Raw genomic sequence first — 18,365 nt, forward strand, 5'->3', positions numbered from 1 at the left:
TTTAGATACAGTGGTTAATCTATAGCCCACAATTCCTTACTAATTATTAGGCGCCTCATGCTGGGAACACACGCTCTTCCCTTACAGTAGAAACAGAATCATCGCATTTCATAGTTCTTGTGTTACAAGATTCACATCTTTGTTAAGCCAAGGACTGTGGCACAAAAGGACATTTCATTAGCCGAAGTCACGACAATTTGCTAGAAACACTGATTACTTTAGAATGCTTTAACTAGAAAATATATTGAATTTCCATATATATTAACCATATACATGTATAACTATTACTAAGAGTAGTTCAGTCATTACAAAATAAGACATTCTGGGAGAGGCTACAAATACACAACCCGTTGGATCCCCCGAAGGCCCTCTGTGCCCAACACATTGTGGACATCAAACTGGGAGCTCAGCAGCTCGACACATCCAGCTCAGTGAGCTGGGAAGGCACTGGGGCCTTGAGCCACAGGTGCTGTGGGCTCAGGGGCCCCCAACTTCCACCACGATCCTGTTGCCAGGCCACGTGTTTCTCAAGGCGAGCCTTGGCCCTTCCTGACCAGGGGCCCGGGTGACCAGTCCTCCTCGAGCTCCTATGGGGATCATCCTGCCCCTGGGTCTGTGGGCCGGAGCCACAGGTGCAGGGGTCCCCCAGCAAGGGTCCTCAGGGTGGGAGGGCAGGCCGGCTCCAGGCTTCGTTGGGACCCGGAGGCCAAGTACCCGCCTTGGCAGTGCTGGGGTGCAGGACACGGGCCCGGCCCCCTCTGCCACTTCCTGGCTCCATCTTCGGCACCTCCTGCTGAGCCGGGACCCAGGCCCACTCCGACAGCGTCGAGGATGTCAAGGAAGTTCTGCAGCTTCAGCGGCCTCATCCGCGGTGCTTTGAGGAGAGCAGCCTCCAGGCAGAGCAGGATCAGATGCTTCAGGAAAAGGGAAGAGCCTGAGGGGCAGGCGGTGGCCGGTTGCTGCTCTTTCAGGGTGTCCTGGTGCCAGGACCACCTGCGTCTGGCGGGGACACATAGACACTGATGTGCGAGCACAGGAGTGGGGGTTGGTGGGAGTTGCGGGGAGGGATGGCGCAGGTGCTACACGTAGAGGCTGGGGCAGCTGCTGAGGCCAGGGCGCTGCTGGGCAAGAGGAGGCCACACGCCTCACCCGCAGGTTGGGCTCCATTGTCAGGGCCCCGCCATCCTCAGCCGCCTGCGATGGCACTGAGGGGGCGAGCTGCTTGAATGGCAGTCCTCCCCGGGCCCGCCTGGCCTGGGTTAGGCATCTTGTCCTCCTGATGGCCCAGGCGGTGCGAGCTTTACAAAGGTCTCGAAGCCAGTTCCAACCTGACCAGACCAGAACTCTCTAGCACTCTGCAACCCAGAGCACTGGCATTGGGGGGACAGAATACACAGCACTATTTACAGAGGATGGGGCCGAGTGGGGGGTGCTGGGCACACGGAGGTCACCTCCTCACTTTTAATGATGATAATGCAACAAAAACCTTTATATAAACAGTTTATTTACTCTAAACAGCAACACAGACAAACGCCATATAAACACAAAGGAAGTGATGCGGAAACGCAACGCTGGCTGACTGTGGATCTGAGGCTCGTAAGCAACACAAGCCGGGCTCTGGGAGAGGAGGCAGTGGGGCGGGGCAGGTCTGATTTTCTGTTTCGTGCAGCCAGCTGAAGGCTAAGTGCAGCTCTAGACGGCGTGAAGCATGCCTGCATCCGCGAGCAAAGGAACTAGCTCCTTGGGACTCATTGAAGTATAAAAGTTTATAATTTTACAGCAGTTGAAATACTGACATCAATATTAAAATAAAAGCAAGTTTTACATAACAATCAAAAATACAAAAGACTGAAGGAAGAGACCCTGTATGAAAAACTGGGCGATTCAGCGAGCCAAGACTGTACCAGTGGCGGAAATGGAAAATGGCGCCCGCCCAACCCTCCCCAGGTGACCAGTAATTGTAGAGAGCAACGTTAGATTTGCAAAAATGTTGTAAACAAGTTCTTGCCACACCAATCCCTTCCTTTTTATGATGCCACAGGTCGCTGCTTATGAGGGAGCAAACTTCTTGGCTTGTGCTCGAACCCTTTTCTCGTATTCCACTCTGTTTTGGCTGAGGAGGTCAAAAGAGAGACATGTTAGCATGTGCGGCCGCTGCCCGAGGGCGCCCAGGAAGCCTGGAGCGCATGAGCGAGGAGGTCTCGGGGGCACCGGTCCTGGGCCAAACTGGGAGGAGGGTGAGCCCTGTGGGTTTGCCGGTCTAGCCAGTGACCAGCAGCTTCTTTCCCTACCTCTGAGGCAGCATCCATCATACTCGTCACTGGAGGAAACAGATCTCCCAGTACCATCTGCTTCAAAACCAGACACAAACCTCTGGGGGGTTTGCCCTCGGCTCTCAGTACCATGGGAGAAGGTGCGAGCAGCTTACGGCAGCCAGGCAGGACCCCAGCTGGGGCTCTAGGGTGAGAACCACCGCTGGTAAAAGGGGCCAATGTGCATCGCCCCGAGAGGAGATATTTGCAGACAGGGTTCCTGGACACCCAGTGCTGGGGCTGGTCAGTGACCCTCACGAAGGTGTGCAAAGCCCCCGCTAAGAAAGTCAGGGGTCTTTCCAAGCTGTGCTGTGCAACCAGCGAGGCCCCTCAGAACACAGCCCACGGCCTGAGGCCCAGCTATAACCACAGCCCAGGCACGGGGTGGCAGAAGCTCCTCAGCTGCACCATGGCGCTGACGGCTCCAGTGCCCAGGACCCTGCCTGTGGCCTCCCTGGGGAACGGCTGCAGCGCCAGCAGCGGGAGAGGCAGAGCTGCTGGTGCGCCCTGTGCTGGCCCAGCGCCAAGGAGGCTGGTGTGGCCCTGAGAGCTGGAGAGTGAGGTCATGGGACCAGCGCCTACAGTGGTCTGAGCACACCCACCCCCGGCCCCTAACCTTCGACCCTGGCTCCCAGTGTTGTGTCAAGCCCAGGCCACCACAGCCCCAGGGCGGAGGCAGTGGCCAGGGAGCTTTGGAAGGAGTGGGCGGAACAGCCAAGTCCAGCTCAGCCACTGACCAAGTGAAGGCCGGGACGGGGCTGCAGGCACCTGCCAGTGTAGGACGTGCCCTGTGACCTTTTGGGAGCAAGGTGGGAAAGCAGGCAGACCCCACCAGCCTGGGCCAGCACCGACCACACAACCAGAAGAGCCTCGGTGCCTGACGGTGCAGAGCAGTGTCCCATGGTACCTCGGCCACACGCCGCTGCCACCAACACAGAGAACCCAGGAAACCCCGGCTCTGCTCTATGAGCAGCAAGGAGACATCTCGGGCTTGAGGGCCACACGCCTCTGTCGCAAGGACTCAGCTCAAACGAGTACCCCAGTGGCCTTATTTACAAAGGGTGCAGGGCCAACGGGGCGCGGCAGTGAAAGCACACAGCGCCCAGCTTGAGGTCAGGGCAGGAGTCGCTGACGCTCCACTCGAGCCACTGAGCAATGCCCCCTGGCGGGAAGCCCCAGGGAAGAGGCCAGATTGAAGTCCGGAGGGGGTGGGCCAGGGGGCTCTGGGACCTTGGCCCTGCCGGGGGGTTCTTCTGCCCTTAGACAACACTGGGCTGGGCCCAGAGACCTGAGCCATCTTGGGAAGAGAAATACCTCTCCTGCAACGTGGTGCTTCTCTCAGGTGGACTCGCAACAGCTGGGGTGCCGGCTGCTCAGAGCAGCCCCAGCACAGTCTCAGCCTCTGCTTTACCCTCCACCTCCCACTCCAGATGCCCTCCAGGAAGGGACAGGCCCCTGGCTGGCCTCTCCCGAGGGCCAGCCCCTTGGGTCCCAGGCCACTGGGGCACCTAGGCACTGTTCTCAGAAAATGCTACTCTCCGTTCCCCAATTCCCCTCAGGTGTGGGCCTGGGTTTCTGAACATCGGCAGATGGAGCAATGGGCGTCAGAGCCCCAGACTAGCTTAAGGCCCCGTCCAGACCAGCCTGGGGAGGACCACAGGCTCACACGCCACGTTTAACCACTGCTCACCCCAATTACGTCATACCAGGCCTCCTCCCTCATCACGGAGAGTGGACGCAGGACCCACGTGCCATGCGGGGAAGGGCCAGGCATGGAGTGGACGCCTGGCACTGGGGGGTGGGGGGGTAGGGATCACAGCAGCTGGGTGGCCAAGAGCAACCTGATCATCACGCCCCCCCTGACCACCCCCATTGGAGGCACCACACCCAGGCGGGACCAGGAAGAGGGGCTCGAGATGGGGAGAGCAGCAGGAGATCTGAGGTCCCTGGTTGAGCTGGGTTGTTGGACATCCCTCCCTCAGGGCCCCAGTCAGGGGGATGTTCCCTCTGAGCTGGACCAGAGTCCCAGGGCCGGCCCGGCCACAGCTCAGACACAAAGTGGCCAACACCTGAGCTCGGCTTCCTGACACCCACCCCACCGCGGGTCACCTGTTTCTGCACACGCAGATCCCTTGGCTGCAGGACAGCCCGGCTGCCATGTCTCACCCCCCCCACCGCTGCCTCCCAGCCAGGCTGTCAGGGGCAGCCTAGACCAGACTTCAGGGAGGCCAAGAAGAAGTTGCAGCAAACGGGGCTGGATTGCTACTAACCAGTAGATCGTGTAGGCCTCTGCTTGAGCTGGGTCTTGGATATTTGGTTCATTTAGAAGTTCCTGTATTCCTAATAAGATCTGCGTAAGAAACAAAACAAACACAGCAAGATGAGGCCAGCGGGCTGAAAGGCAAACTTTCCCGGGATGGAGGATCACTGGCCCTCGGGCCCTGAAGGGTGGAGGGAGCTCGCACTCCATACCTGCTTAATCGTGATGGCCGGCCTCCAGTCCTTGTCTTCCTCCAGGATGGACAGGCACACTGTGCCTGAGGGGTACACGTTCGGATGAAATAACGGCGGTTCAAACTTGCCTGGAGCAAAGGGAATGAAAGAAACATGTTTCTGGTGGCAGGTGTCTTCCTACCAAGTAATGTCCTGCCCCGACGGGGCCTCTCCCCCTACACTGGGGCACCCGGCTGGTCACCAGGCACCTGGCCAAGAACTACTTAGAAAAACGAAACTGGCCCTGAGGTGGGAGGAGTAAGCAGCCACCTTCCTGACAGACTCAGAGGGGAAGCCACGTGCTCCCAGGACCCCACCCGGGGTAGCTGGCATTCAGAGCACAGAGCCCCAGATGGCTGCCCCCATGTCCTCCCAGCTGGGCTGTGGCCTGACTCAGGAAAATGGGAAGGGGCCACTGCAGCAGGTGAGGAGGGTCCTGCGGGAAGGCCAAGGGCAGAAACTCAGAGGCCCTTCCAAACAAGTGGCCATTTTCAAAGCAGATCATCCTGCTTCAAAACAGAGGCTTTTATGACCCCACATTCTTCCTTCAAAAAAAAAATAACACAAAGCAAAAAAAGTTAATTTTCTTTTTAAAAAATAAAAATAAAAAAGAATACATATAGGAAATTTGAAAACATAAAAGAGCAGAGAGCAGCAGGGACTTCCCTGATGGTCCAGTGGTTAGGACTCTGCGCTTCTACTGCAGGAGACGTAGGTTCAATCCCTGGTTGGGGAACTAAGATCCTGCATGCCTTGTGACACGGACAAAAATAATAAAGGAAAAAAAAAAAGGCAGGAAAAAATTGCCATTTTGAGCCCCACCCAGGGTCCGTTAACTCACCTAATGTGTGTTTTTCTCTCATCTGGGCGCTTTCCCCCTTTCTCTTGATTTTTAAAACATTATTTAATTATACCCAGAAAAGTTCAGCTAGTACACTTGATGAATTACCAAAAATGAACACACCCACTCATACCAACAGCTTCCAGAAAACTCCCTCCCTCACCTGCCTCATTATCCCAACTTGTACACCCACCCCGCCCCCAGACCAGGACTCACAGCTCTACACCCAGGGGTCAGTTTGCACCTTGCTGCCACACAGGCCTCGCTGGGAGAAGCTGCCCATGGACTTGCCCACCCCACCGTAGGTGCACATCTGAGCTACTACAACTGAAGGTGCAAACATTCCTGAACGTGAATTCTAGTGCACACAATGTGAAAATGCAGGGTTGTAAGGTGTCCATGTTGAACTTGAGTAGATACTGCTCATTTCCACAGCGGCTATATCAACTTACATGCTGCCAGCAGGGTCTGCATGTTCCCACGCTTTGTGACTTTGCCAGCCCCTGGTGGTGTCAGCCATGGAATTCAGCCACCCTGATGACAGTGGCTGCCTCTCATGGTTCTGATTTGCATTTTCCTTTCACTCCCTGCGACGCACTTGCTGCTTCTTTGGAGAAGCTCTTCTTTAAACCTCTCACACGCTTTTCTTGTTGACTTGCAGATGCTCTTTATGTACGTAGGACACAGGCCCTTTGTTATTTGTCTCCCAGCACCCCCCAGCCCCTCACCCCCATCTCAGGTGACTGGCTGCCTTCCCTCTGCACCAGGTCACCCTCCTGACTCCTAACACTGCAATCACATGGACTGCTGACCTCCACAAACAGAACCTGGTCCAGCTCCTTGGCATCTGGGAGACTCACTCATGTCACGAACACTCAGACTCTTCCTTCTCTCTGCTGCAGACTGTCCCACGGTTCATCTGTCCATTCTACTGTGAACAGACACCTGCACTACCCCCAGCTTTTTCCAGACACACGCCGCCCAGGCCTTTCGGTGTGCACACTTGCACCAGGGCAGGTGTTAAGTGTAGCCTCAGTAGACAAACCGAGAGCTTTCTGAGAGACGTGCTCTCTAGAGCTGGGCCCCTCCCTCCCCACTGCCTGCCTGTTCCCGCTGGGTTGTCACTTGCAGTGTCTGGTGATGAGGTCAGGCACCTTCCCCTGTGCCCACTGGCTGGGTGAAGAGCCTCTTTTGGGAAGGGCCTGAGCTAATGGCGGTTTGCCCTTTCTCACTGAAGTGCAAATGCTCTTGATGTATTTGGAACGAGAACTGACAAACACATCCCATCTCTCTCCTCACTCTCACTGGTGTCTCCTGATGAGGAGATGGTCTTGATTTAAATGCAGTCCAGCTCATCCTTTCTCTCCTTATGGTTAAAGTGCTCTCAGCCCGCCCACGTGATGGAGAGGTCCTCCCGTCTCCTCCACAGCTGTACTTCCCACCGGGCACCAAGATCCGCAGGACAGCGAGCTCTCCTTCCACTGGGCCCCCCATGCCTCCCAGAGTCGCCTCTGTCATCAGCCAAGCTTGTATACAGCTGGCCTCTCTGGACTCTGCCTTGCAGGCCTGTGTCTCAGTGTCCCTGCAGCAGATCTCGGCCCACTTTCCATCTTGCCGTCCTACAGGTCTGGGTGCTCTCCTCACCCAAGCGGCCTCAGCCTAGGCCTCACAATCTCCCCCCACAGATTGGGCATGGCTGTTCTCAGCACCCTGCATTTCCTGCATTTTAGAGTCTGCGTGACAGTTTCCAAAAAAGTCTGCTTGTGTTGTGACTGGGATCACACTGAACCTGCAGAAGAGCTGGGAGAGAACAGGCACATGCACTCAGTCTTCCGAGCTGTGCACACGGCCTGTCCTGCCAGGGATCAAGGCTGCCCCGATCCTTGCAGAAATGTCTGATCATTTTCAGCGGAGAGATCTTTTTTTTTTTGGCCACGCCTTGGGGCTTGTGGGATCTTAGTTCCCCGACTAGGGATTGAACCCACGCCGTTGGCAGTGAAAGCTGGACCAGAGAATTCCCTTTTAAATTTATATTTATTATTTTTTTGGCTACACTGGGTCTTAGTTGCAGCACGTGGGATCTTTGTTGGGCATGCAAGATATTCCGTTGCAGCATGCAGGCTTCTCTCTAGTTGTGGTGTGCAGGTTTTCTCTCTCTAGCTGTGGCACGCGGGCTCCAGAGGGCGTAGGTTCTGTAGTTTGCGGCACGCAGGCTCAGTAGTTGTGGTGCACGGGCTTAGCTGCCCCACGGCATGTGGGATCTTAGTTCCCTGACCAGAGATCAAACCCATGTCCCCTGCATTGGAATGTGGATTCTTTACCACTGGACCACCAGGGAAGTCCCCCCTCTTTTAAATTAAATAAAAAATTTTGTGAATTAGTCTTTTATTCAGCAATCTTAGACTCAGGGAAAGATTGTCTGCAGTCTTGTCTTCCAGTTCTTCTGCTGGGATTTCTTTTTCTTGTCTGGCTCTATCTTCTTGGAATTCCAATACAATGTAGAATAGAAGTGATGAACGTATAGCTACAATGTCTCATTTCTTGATTAAAGGTACTTTTTTAAATTTTTGGGGGGCAGCATTGGGTCTTTGTTGCCGGCATGGGCTTTCTCTAGTTGCTTCGAGAGGGGGCTACTCTTTCATTGCAGTGTGCGGGCTTCTCATTGCGGTGGCTTCTCTTGTTGCGGAGCACGGGCTCCAGGCACATGGGCTCCAGAGTGCAGGTTCAGTAGTTGTGGCACATGGGCTTAGATGCTCCACAGCATGTGGAATCTTCCCAGACCAGGGATCAAACCCATGTCCCCTGCATTGGCAGGCGGATTCTTCACCACTGCGCCACCAGGGAAGTCCCTGATTAAAGACATTCTTTAAGGTAATACCTGCACGTGGCAAAAAAATTCAAACAGCAAAGAACCACCCCAAATTAAATAAGTCTCCATCTCCATAAGTGGTTAACTGTTAGTTTTAGAAATTCTTCTGGTTGTGCCTTTATAATAGACATCTTGAATTACTGACCACCAGAGTGAACGCTGACACAGTCTTGGTGCTGGGGGCACTCTTCACATGCTGGGGCATACGTTAAAACACCCAATTAACCACACACAGATAGCATTTGCTCATTTCCAGCTACAAAAGGGGAGGGACCTGGGGTCCTTTCTGAGTTTTGCTGAAATGTGCTCTGATGGTCTGGCCACTGCACTATCTCAGATGCAGCCCTGGCCCTTTCTTCCTGCCGCTTTCTCTGGAGACTTCAGCACGCTATCCACCCAGGGTGCACACGCTGCACCACATAAGTATCAAATTCTAACAGGCAACAAAACCCTCTGGGGGGTGAGGCTCTGGACCGCTGTCCTTCTGCATGTCCATCCCATCCAGGGCTGGAACTTGGTGGCACTGAGGGCCCACCTCCCAGTGATGAGAGCTGATTCTGGGTCTGAGACTGGGCCTATTATGTGCACCTCTAGCCACTGGGGGTACAAACAGACTCAAATCCACAGCCAGCCCCAGGGATCAGAGTCCCTGGAGCCACCCCAGGAGCAGAGCAGGACATAATTGAAGCTCCACAGGCCCAAGCTCTCTGAAGGAACAGGCAGAAGCCGACCGACTTCTGAGGACTGCATTCTACTTACATTTCGGAGGTGAGGATGGATAATCGTCTTTGAACAGCATCCGTAGTTTAAACAAGCCTCCTTCCCACGGAGTCTGTTGGGAAATAAAACTGTGATCAGGTGTGCTGCGGGTCTCTGCGGCGGGCTGGGCCCAGGAAGGGCAAGGAGCTTGCTCCAGCTGCACCCCAGGATGGTGAGGGCCCCCCAGAGGCAGCTCCTAATGGCTCACAGCCCACTAGCAGGACTGTTGGGGCCTCCATGACCCCCGAGTTGGAAAGGGCCTTCCCTGGAGAGACAGGAGGCCCTAGGGGGCTCCCGCCGACACTGAGTGGGTACAGTGAAGACTTGGTGGCTCTGTGAGGCTCCTCCCTCAGGTCCCATGGGTCCCTGGGCAACCTCCCAGTTCCACGGCCCAACACCCCTCCCCACCCGCCACCCCCAGGCCTACTGCTGTATGCTTACAACCAACCATGGGTAAGAGAAAATGGAGACGATGAAGCCCTGTCATCACCCAGACACCTCAGGAGTCTCCTCCTTCCTTCCAGTTCACCCAAGAAGAGACCCTCCTTCCCAAATGCTTCCAACGTGCCAGTCCTAACGGACCCAGGCACACTCAGGTGAGCAGAGGAGGCAGCACCGTGGCCCATGAGTGCAGGACACGCGGGGCCCCACATGGCTGTCTTAGGTGGCTGATGCTGGGCCTCTGTGTCTAAGGATCTGCAGGTGTCCCAGGCTCAAGACCCACACCCCCCGCGCCCCAGAGCATCACCATGTCCAGGTTGCTTCAACCTCAGCCCCCCTCCACCCCCTCCAGGGCTCCTCCTGCTCCTGGGACGTGGCAGGGGGGCTGCATGACGCCACCCCTCCCCATCTGCTAGAGCCCAGCTTCTTCCTGAATTAAGACTGCCCGGAGGGCCACATGTCACCCTAACCTTGTCCCCCTGGCCAGGGGATGGGACCACGGCCCGCGTGACCATCACAATCATCACACACACTTGAACCTGAGTCCTTCTGAAGGGGGGCAGCCCCTCTTACCCCCTTCTTCCCGGGAATGGCGCACTCCCAGTTCATGAGGTTCATCGTGCCGTCGGGATTTTTTGTTGGGACGGCCACAAAACCCTGAGAGGAAACAACACAGGGCACATCAGCGCCGTGGCAGCCGGTTCCCTGCTCCCGGGATAAACCCGCCAGCATCAGCCCAGAGGCCAAATGGCCGACCCGCAGGGACCTGACGTTCTTGTCAAGGGGAAACCATCACCCTGCCACACGCAGAAGTAAAGCTTTCCTTACAAATGGGTGGTCTTTTCTCCAAGCTTTCCTCTCCTGGGCGAGTCTGCTGAGGGCGATCCCCGACATGTTTGCGTCCCTAGAAGAGATGGGCAGAGTGTGCGATGAGCACCGGCAGCTGTGGGCCCTCTGCCCCCTCACCCCGTGCCCAGCCCAGCCCAACAGACTCGCTTCCAAGAAGCAGGGAAACCAAGGTTCCCACCCGGCCCCACACGCCACTCTGGACAAGCTGTCACGGCTCCCCCCACCCTGGGGTGGGGGGGGGTGCTCCCAGCCTCCTGGTGCAGGCAGCTCACCAGGGAACAGGAAGCGGGTCTCCCATCCCCAGGTCCCCATGGCATGCGCTGTGACCTGCATTTCATGGTGACACAGAGCTCCAGAGAAGCAAAGCCCCAGGCCCAGGTCTCACAGCTGCCAGGTGCTGCGTGGGGAGGGGCGCCATGCACTCGCAGCAGCCACCTGCCCACTAGCCCTGCCCTCTTTGTCCTGTGCACCTGCTGGAGTGACAGGGACCCCAATTCCACCAGACTCCGTAGCAGAGGCAGGGACAAGACGGGGATGTCCAGAGCGCGGGCCCGAGACCTGGGAGGGGCAGTCTCTGAGCACTCCCCTTTCCCGGTGCAGGGACGTGGGGGTGCTGGCAGGCCTCCGGCCCAGAATCGGGGGCTCAGAATCTAGACTCATGCCCGGCCAGGAGGAGAGCCCTCGTCCTGGAAGGCAACCAAGAGGGAGGCAGCCCTGGGCAGAGAGCAGTTTAACCATGCAAGGGGTGGGGGCTGCACAAGTCCAGAGGCAGCACCCCCGCTCCCACCAGCATCCAAAAGACCCACCTGTCACCAGGCCTGGGGGCTCAGGCCTTCCCTGGCCCCTGCCACTTTCTCATCCTACAGCCCCACCCTAGGAGCCGCTGCCACTCCACCTGTTGTGAGTGGGCCAAGACCTGTCTCCCAGTGACTTTGGGAAAGTCAACAAAAGGGGGAGCAGGCCCTGCAGCCAAGCTACGCAAACTCCTGGTCTCTCCTGAATATCGGCTCCCCTGCACCTCTGGACCACAGACCCTCAGGGCTTGGCGGCATCAGCCATTCAGATTCATTGCCCGGAGCTGTCAGCCCATCTCCCAGGTGCTGCTCACGCAGCACGCAGACCAGACCAGACCAGGCATGTGGCACTCTATCATAACCCCTGCTGCCCTCGGCCTCCTCCTGCCCACGAGAATGTGACCCTTAGGGACTTCCCTGATGATCCAGTGGTTAAGAATCTGCCTTCCAATGCACAGGATGCGGGTTCGATCCCTGATGGGGGAACTAAGGTCCCACATGCCGCGGGGCAACTAAGCCCACACGCCGCAACTAAGACCTGAAAACTTGCTGAAGAATTTGACCCCAAGTGTGTTTGCTGGTCTTCAGAGTCCATGGGAACATTAAAGATACCCTGAATCAAGTATTTCCATTAAGCAAGCCTTTAACAAGACCGAAGAGAGTGTATCCTACACGTGCATGGCCGGTGGCTTGCCCCCACCCTGCAGGCTTGCACTGGAGGGCCCGGGGACAGGCCCCCTCTGCACCTCTGGCAGGGAAGAGGTCCAGCACCTCGAGTTCCCTAGGACAACACGGGGCACCCTCCGCAACCACAACACAGCTCTCAACCAGGCACAGAAGAACAAACTTCTGCCAAAGACAGAACTGGAAACCAGCCGTGCTTCCCAGCTGTGCCGGCCCTGACCCAGAGTTGGGGACCACCAAACCTGTTTTAGACCTGAGAAGGGAAGATCAGAAGTAACCTGCCCACTGAGGGAGAAGCCTCAACTCAAACCCAGGGGGTCTTCCCACTTCCGGCAGGAGGGCTGCTCCTCTCTGCAGCCCCTGCCTCATACTCACTCCTGCAGCCCCCTCCCTTGGCTAAGGCTGACCCCCAAGTGCTCCAGCAATCCAAATCAAAACCTTGTTGCAGCATCTGCTGGGACACTTTGCCCCCAGGCCTCAAACAACACAAACACGCCCACGTTCCTGCAGGAGAGGTGGAGTCAGGTCAACAATGCAACAGCAGACCAGCCGATCAGTGGGGCCCTGGGCGGCTACCTCACTGGGTGCTGGTTACAAGGGCATGTCCCCAGGCCCAGTGGCCCCATGGAGCCAGGAACTCTGCGGGGATCTGGCTCTTGGATGACTCCCCAAGAAGTAAGCATCGCTGGTGGGGAGGGCGGGTTTAGGATGGCCACCACAGCCTCCAGCATCACCCACGAGCCCAGGTCTCAGGAAGTGGGGTGAGTTACTGCAAAACACCAGAGCAACGGGATGTGGTGTCATCAAGAAACACATATACTCATGTCATCATGAAAAAAAGCGAGGGTCAAAAATCAAAGCCCGGGTTTCCCTGGTGACACAGTGGTTAAGAATCTGCCTGCCAATGCAGGGGACATGGGTTCGAGCCCTGATCGAGCACATGCTGCGGAGCAACTAAGCCCCTGCACCACAACTACTGAGCCTGCACTCTAGAGCCCGTGCTCCACAAGAGAAGCCACCACAATGAAAAGCCCACACACAGCAACCAAGAGTAGCCCCAGCTCGCCACAACTAGAGAAAGCCCGCGTGCAGCAACGAAGACCCAACACAGACAAAAATAAATAAATTTATATATATAAAAAAATCAAAGCCCCCCACTCAGCAGGCATGGTGACAGGAGCTGTTGCCCTGGTAGCACTCTGACCCAAGCACACCTTCTAAAAGGCTATAACCTTGCCCAACCTCAAGATTAAGTCCAAGACAAGTAACACCAGGCCTGCACCCAAAACAGAGTTTCTCTTTGCCACCCCCAACCCCAGAGCTCTGGTCTGCCCGCTTCCTCCCCATCCGTGGACCCGACCGTCAGTAACACGTCTAGGATCTCCTTCCCTGGATGGCACACCTCTATCTGCTATTTTCATTCATTCATGCAACATAAATTGAGGAATGGTGAGTGTCGCTGCCCGGACGGCTGACATGGGGAGAAGCGCTAGGTGCCAGGAGACACAAAGCAGGACGACTAGGAGACAGGCGGCACCTGGGTCCTAATGGTGGTCAGGTGGCTGCCTGGACACAGCCTGCAGCAATGGGCTTAGTGCAGGAACATAAGAAAGAGCCGGAAGGGTGGGCACTGGTCCTGAGGGCCTGGGACTGCTTGAGGGAGGCGGGGAGATACAGCGGATCAGGGCACAGGAGAGCGCCAGCCGCTTTTGTCTTTAAGACTCTCTTGTCGGAGGCTAGGGCAGTAACCCCAAAGTCTGTAAAACTGTAAAACCTTCATTCCTGAGACTTTCTCAAACCCTTCAAATGGCTCTTCTAAATAGGACTCAACCCCACCTCATCCCCAGGGCTGGTGGGAACGACCCCCCCACACGGGGCTTGAGGGATGTGGAGGATGTCCACAGCAAGCCCCTCACCAGCCAGGGCAGAGCACGCAGCATAGGCTGGCGGCCACCTCTCAACTAATGAACGCAGAAGTTCAGCAGCAGAAGACAAGCAGCTGGCGTGAGGTTCCCGAGTCTGCGCTCGGCCAGGCATCAAGACTGGTTTCTGGAGCCCCAGGGCAGCACTCTGGACACCGAGGATCCGTGGATTCCGGAATGGGCAAGCCAGTACTCGGGCGGCTCTGGAGGGGCAGGGCTGGGCCAGGACGCAGGAGAGGCCAGCAGGGCAATCCTGAGCACCGCCTGTATGCTGACCACATGCCAGGACCCTGCCACAGGCCACCTCTTCTGCTGACAACGGACAAAGCTGCCTCTGCAGGCCCTGTCCAAGCACCAGCTGTGGTTGTCTCAGGTGCAAAAGGTAATGGGGGGGGGTGTCCCCACAGGAGTTCCTGCAGCCCCTTCCTTAGGAGTGCCAATGGACCAGAGTGGGAACCAAAAAGACCGCTTCCACCACCAGAGCAAACAGCCACAGGTTCACACCTGCACTGTCCCAGGCAGAGACCTGGCCTCCTGCTCCCCAGGAGAAAGCAGCCAATTTGGTACATTTTAATTACAACATGGAGCCACTACTTCAGAATCGCACTTAGGATCGAATCTGCCTTCCCCAAATGACAGAGAGGCACTTAAGGAGCAGTTAAGTGTTACTAGACACTTTAAAACAGCAAAATCATAAGATATGAAAATAAGATATCTATGAACTGCTAAAGACAGCCTGCAGGGGAGGACCCGGGTTCTCCAGGGAGACCCTGGAAATCTGCCGTCACCTTCTTCCAGATCGGGCTGTACTTGAACCCGCTCTTCTAGTTGACAGGAGACTTCAGAGCCACTTACTGGCTGCACATGTGGGCGAGTGGATTCTACCACCCTCAACCTTCTCACCTGTAAAACGGAAAATAGCACTGTGACCCCACAGGTTGGCCGGGGATGAAACTGATAAAGGATCAGCAGCCCGGATGGGTCTTTTTCACCTAAACGTAAACTCCCCAGGGGAAGGCACTGGCTTCACCTGATGCAGGCACCCTGCACTCAGGAGACACTCCAGACCAGGTGCAGTTCCCTGTTCTTTCCTGACATTACTTCCCAGGACCCCAGGCCGTTTCTGAAGCAAGGCCCCAAACCCCCAGCAAGATTCACCAGACAAAGGTGCAACAAGATACAGAATTCACGCCTAAACCACCCAAAAGGCCATAAACAAGTCAGGACAAACTTGGGATCCATCTCTCTTTTCTGTTGGATAGGTTTTCTATCCAAACGCACGGTTTCCTTAAGAGCAAGAAACACTTACGACTACAGGCTTTAAAAGGAGACCAACAAAAGCCAGCTCCGCAAACACAGAAAAGTAACTTTGCTAACTGAAGAACTAAGCTTATTTCCAAATCATACAAACCAGACCAGTTAATTCCGTGATTTAGGGGCAGGTGCTAGTCGTTACCATGATCCCAACTAATCATCGCCTCGCCTTCCTCCTACTCGCCTAACTACCAGTTCCAGCCTCCGTGCAATTGGTACAAAGCAGTCTTGGGAGGAAATCTCCCCGTTAAGGGGAGCGCTAACACTCAGTGTCCCACCAACTGGGAGCGGAGCTCCGGAGGCGCAAGAGCTCGGACTTGTTTTCATTTCTAGGCATCACACGCCACCCCCCCCAAACGCGCCCGCGCTTCTGCAGCGCGCGGCTTTGCACTCTTTGTGCGGTGCGTCCTCTCCCGGGCTGGAACGCGCCACAGGTTCGCGCGCACACCTTGACCCCGGAAACGCTCCGCCTTGGCGGAGGGCTCGGCGCTCCTGTCACCGCGGCCCGAGCGGCGGGCGCCGTCTGCGGCCCTGGACGCGACCCGCGCGCCGCGAACCGCCCGAGTGCGCGCCCGAGCGAACGTCCCCCGCCCCCCCGGGCTGCGACGGGCCGGGGCTCGGGCCGCGGGCCGGTGAGCCCAGCGGGTCGGCCCCCGCCACGGCGTCAGCAGCCCGGGGCGGGCCGGTTCCCGGGAGCGGGCCGGGCCGCGGGTGTAGGGCGCCCGCCTGGCCGGGCCCGACAGCGCTGGAGGCCGCGGCCCGCCGAGGCCTGGCCCCCGGCCCGTCCGCCCCGCGCGCTCACCTCGGGCGGCCGCGGCCCGGCGAGCGAGGCGGACGAGGCGGCGGCGGCGGCGCTCCCTTTGTCTCGGGACTTCCCTCCCGAGCCCGCTCCGCGCGCAGCCCGAGCGCTCGAGGACCCCGGAGCGGGCGGGGCGGGGCGGGGCCTGCGAGGCCTGCCCGCCGCGCGCCTGCCCCGCAACCCGCCGCCGCCGCCGCCGCCCGCCCCGCGCCGCCCGCTAGGCCGTTCGCCGCCCACCGCCCCCGTTCCGCCGCCGCGCGCCCGCGCCCCGGGCCCGGCCCGGGAGCCCGGCCCGGGGGCGGCTTTCCAGTCAGGCGGCGCCCTGGACACCTGCTCTCTTAAAGGAGCCGCGTCCCCGATGTGAGGGAGCGTCTGCAAACTCCCCTTCGCGGGGCACGCGTCCACCCGAGGACACACCGGCGAGCGGCGGGGTAACGGGGAGGCCGAGATCTCCAAGGGCTCCCCGGATGCCCCGCGGGCACCTCCCCGGGCACGGCTCCCAGAGGTCTCCTTGGGGCTAGGATCCGGGGCCGGGGAGCAAAGACTACTGAGGCCTAGGGATCCCCAAAGCGTCGCAGCAAGGTGACGATCCCTCGAGTACGGCACACTGTGAAGCCCCTTGCAATTGGCCAGTTCGGGGCTCTGGGCGGGGCGTTTGTCGAATCTGCCCAATGAGCAGACCCCGTACAAAAGGCCGAGTGCTGGCCCGACCGACGGAAGGAGAAGTGCGGACGCTCCCTAACCCGGGGGCTGGCACGGGGGGGGGGGGGGGCGTCGGGGCTGCGAGCGGGTGGGGGAGGGGAAAGGAGGCTGGCTGAATCACGGCGAAGTCTCCGCCGTCCCGGTCTCGGGTCCACCCTGAACCTGTGTGCAAACGCGGGTCCTTCCCGACCACGCTGGGCGCCTACCCGTCGGGCGGCCCCTGACCCCCGCTCCCCCGCTCGCGGTGGGAGAGGGCGCTTTCCAAGGTCAGGCCGCCCCGCCCTTGGGCGCTTTGGGATCAGGTGGCGAGAGGTGTCCCGGGCCCCGACCCGGGCCGCGCGGCCGGTGCAGGGCTCCTGGCGGCCCTGGACAACAGAGGGGGCTTGCTCTCATTCACTGCTTCTTTCCCTTTCACAGTCTCCCTCTGTCTCCTTCCTCCTTCCTCCCTCCATTTCCTTGCATTCCTCCTCCCCACCCCAGTCCCCTAGTTGGCACTGTGCTGAGACTGTTGGCCTCCAGGGAAGGGACCCTAGGTCTGGTGTCCCAAGGCCCACATCTGGCCCAAAGCTCTCGGCGGGTGTTCAGTGGATGAATTGCGTGTGCTCCCAGCAGTTCTGTTATTCTGGAGGAGTACAGTGAGGAAGGCCATAAGCCCTGAGGTGGGGGGTGGGCAGCGGTGTGTGTCGGGGGTAGTCTGCTGGGTCTGGTGTCTCTGTTGGGCTGGAGAGGGGGTCTGTCTAGGGTACCTCCTGGTCAGCAGTGGCCCAGCGAGAGGGCCTGGTTATAGTGATTGGGGTCCCAGGTAACAAAGGCCAGAGGGCCCAGCCCCCTTGAGCCGCATGTGAGCATTCCAAGTCTCTCCTAGGCTCTGAAGTCCAGAGGGACTGCCCACTCCTGGGTCCCCACAGTGACCCAGCGTGGGCCTGGCCTGAGGCGCTGCCTCCCTTTGTCCCTCCACTGAGGCAAATGCCAGGATCAGGGATTGTCTGAGACATCTGTTCTCTGGGTCCCCAGCCCTGGTTGGCTGGCTCTGAGTGGTCCTGCAAGTGTGCATTTTAACAAATGCCCCAGGTGGGCCTGCTGCACAGCACCTCGCTGCAGAGCTACACTTTAAGAAACCCCAGGAGCATAGGCCTCAGGTGCCAGTGCCATCTTTCTTGTGAGAATACCAGGAGGTTTGCACAGGGCTGCATGAGGAAGGCACCCAGCAAGTAGCAGTGGCCAGTGAAAGGTGGTGGCCATTGCTGGAGGAAGGAGAGGAGAACTAGGGGCCCACATGGGCTCTGCACAGCCAAGGGGGTAAAGAGAGGGTAGGGCTCACAGTGAGGTGGGGGCAGGTGGGCTGGAGGGGTAATGGTGGGTATAGTGTGAGGAGGCAGACTGGATGTGGCATGTGGTTGTGGAGGGCCTGGGCCTGATTCTGTGGGCCATGGGGAGCCATAGAAGGCTGTGGAGCAGGAGATGCAAGACAAGGTCCTGGTTCTTTGTGGTGAGGGGACACCCGGAGGTGGCGGAGGTGTGGCCCTCAGCCCAGGTGGCTGAGTTCCAACCAGCAAAGAGAACTCCTATCCCAGTGGAAGGTGGTG

General features: G+C 58.0%; 1 protein-coding gene across 1 annotated transcript; it reads right to left on the reverse strand.

Moving 5' to 3' along the window:
* Positions 1-1,483: 1,483 nt before the first annotated feature.
* On the reverse strand, positions 1,484-16,186 carry UBE2I (ubiquitin conjugating enzyme E2 I). The gene is made up of 7 exons (XM_065892061.1): positions 16,081-16,186; positions 10,544-10,619; positions 10,289-10,372; positions 9,275-9,347; positions 4,785-4,894; positions 4,583-4,662; positions 1,484-2,113 (listed from the first exon to the last, which is right to left on the reverse strand). Exons 2-7 carry the CDS (start codon positions 10,607-10,609, stop codon positions 2,050-2,052), a joined length of 477 nt encoding a protein of 158 aa, XP_065748133.1. The 5' UTR covers positions 10,610-10,619; positions 16,081-16,186; the 3' UTR covers positions 1,484-2,049.
* Between the last annotated feature and the right edge of the window lie 2,179 nt (positions 16,187-18,365).

The sequence above is a fragment of the Phocoena phocoena genome, chromosome 15 (assembly GCF_963924675.1).
Source record: "Phocoena phocoena chromosome 15, mPhoPho1.1, whole genome shotgun sequence".
Lineage (NCBI taxonomy): Eukaryota > Metazoa > Chordata > Mammalia > Artiodactyla > Phocoenidae > Phocoena > Phocoena phocoena.

Excerpts from the sequence above, each read along its gene's own strand:
- UBE2I (XM_065892061.1), bottom strand. The coding sequence starts at position 10,609 with ATGTCGGGGATCGCCCTCAGCAGACTCGCCCAGGAGAGGAAAGCTTGG. Across the intron at positions 10,373-10,543 it reads GGAGAAAAGACCACCCATTT|GGTTTTGTGGCCGTCCCAAC; the intron begins GTAAGGAAAGCT and ends GTTTCCTCTCAG. Across the intron at positions 2,114-4,582 it reads GAGGCCTACACGATCTACTG|CCAAAACAGAGTGGAATACG; the intron begins GTTAGTAGCAAT and ends TGACCTCCTCAG.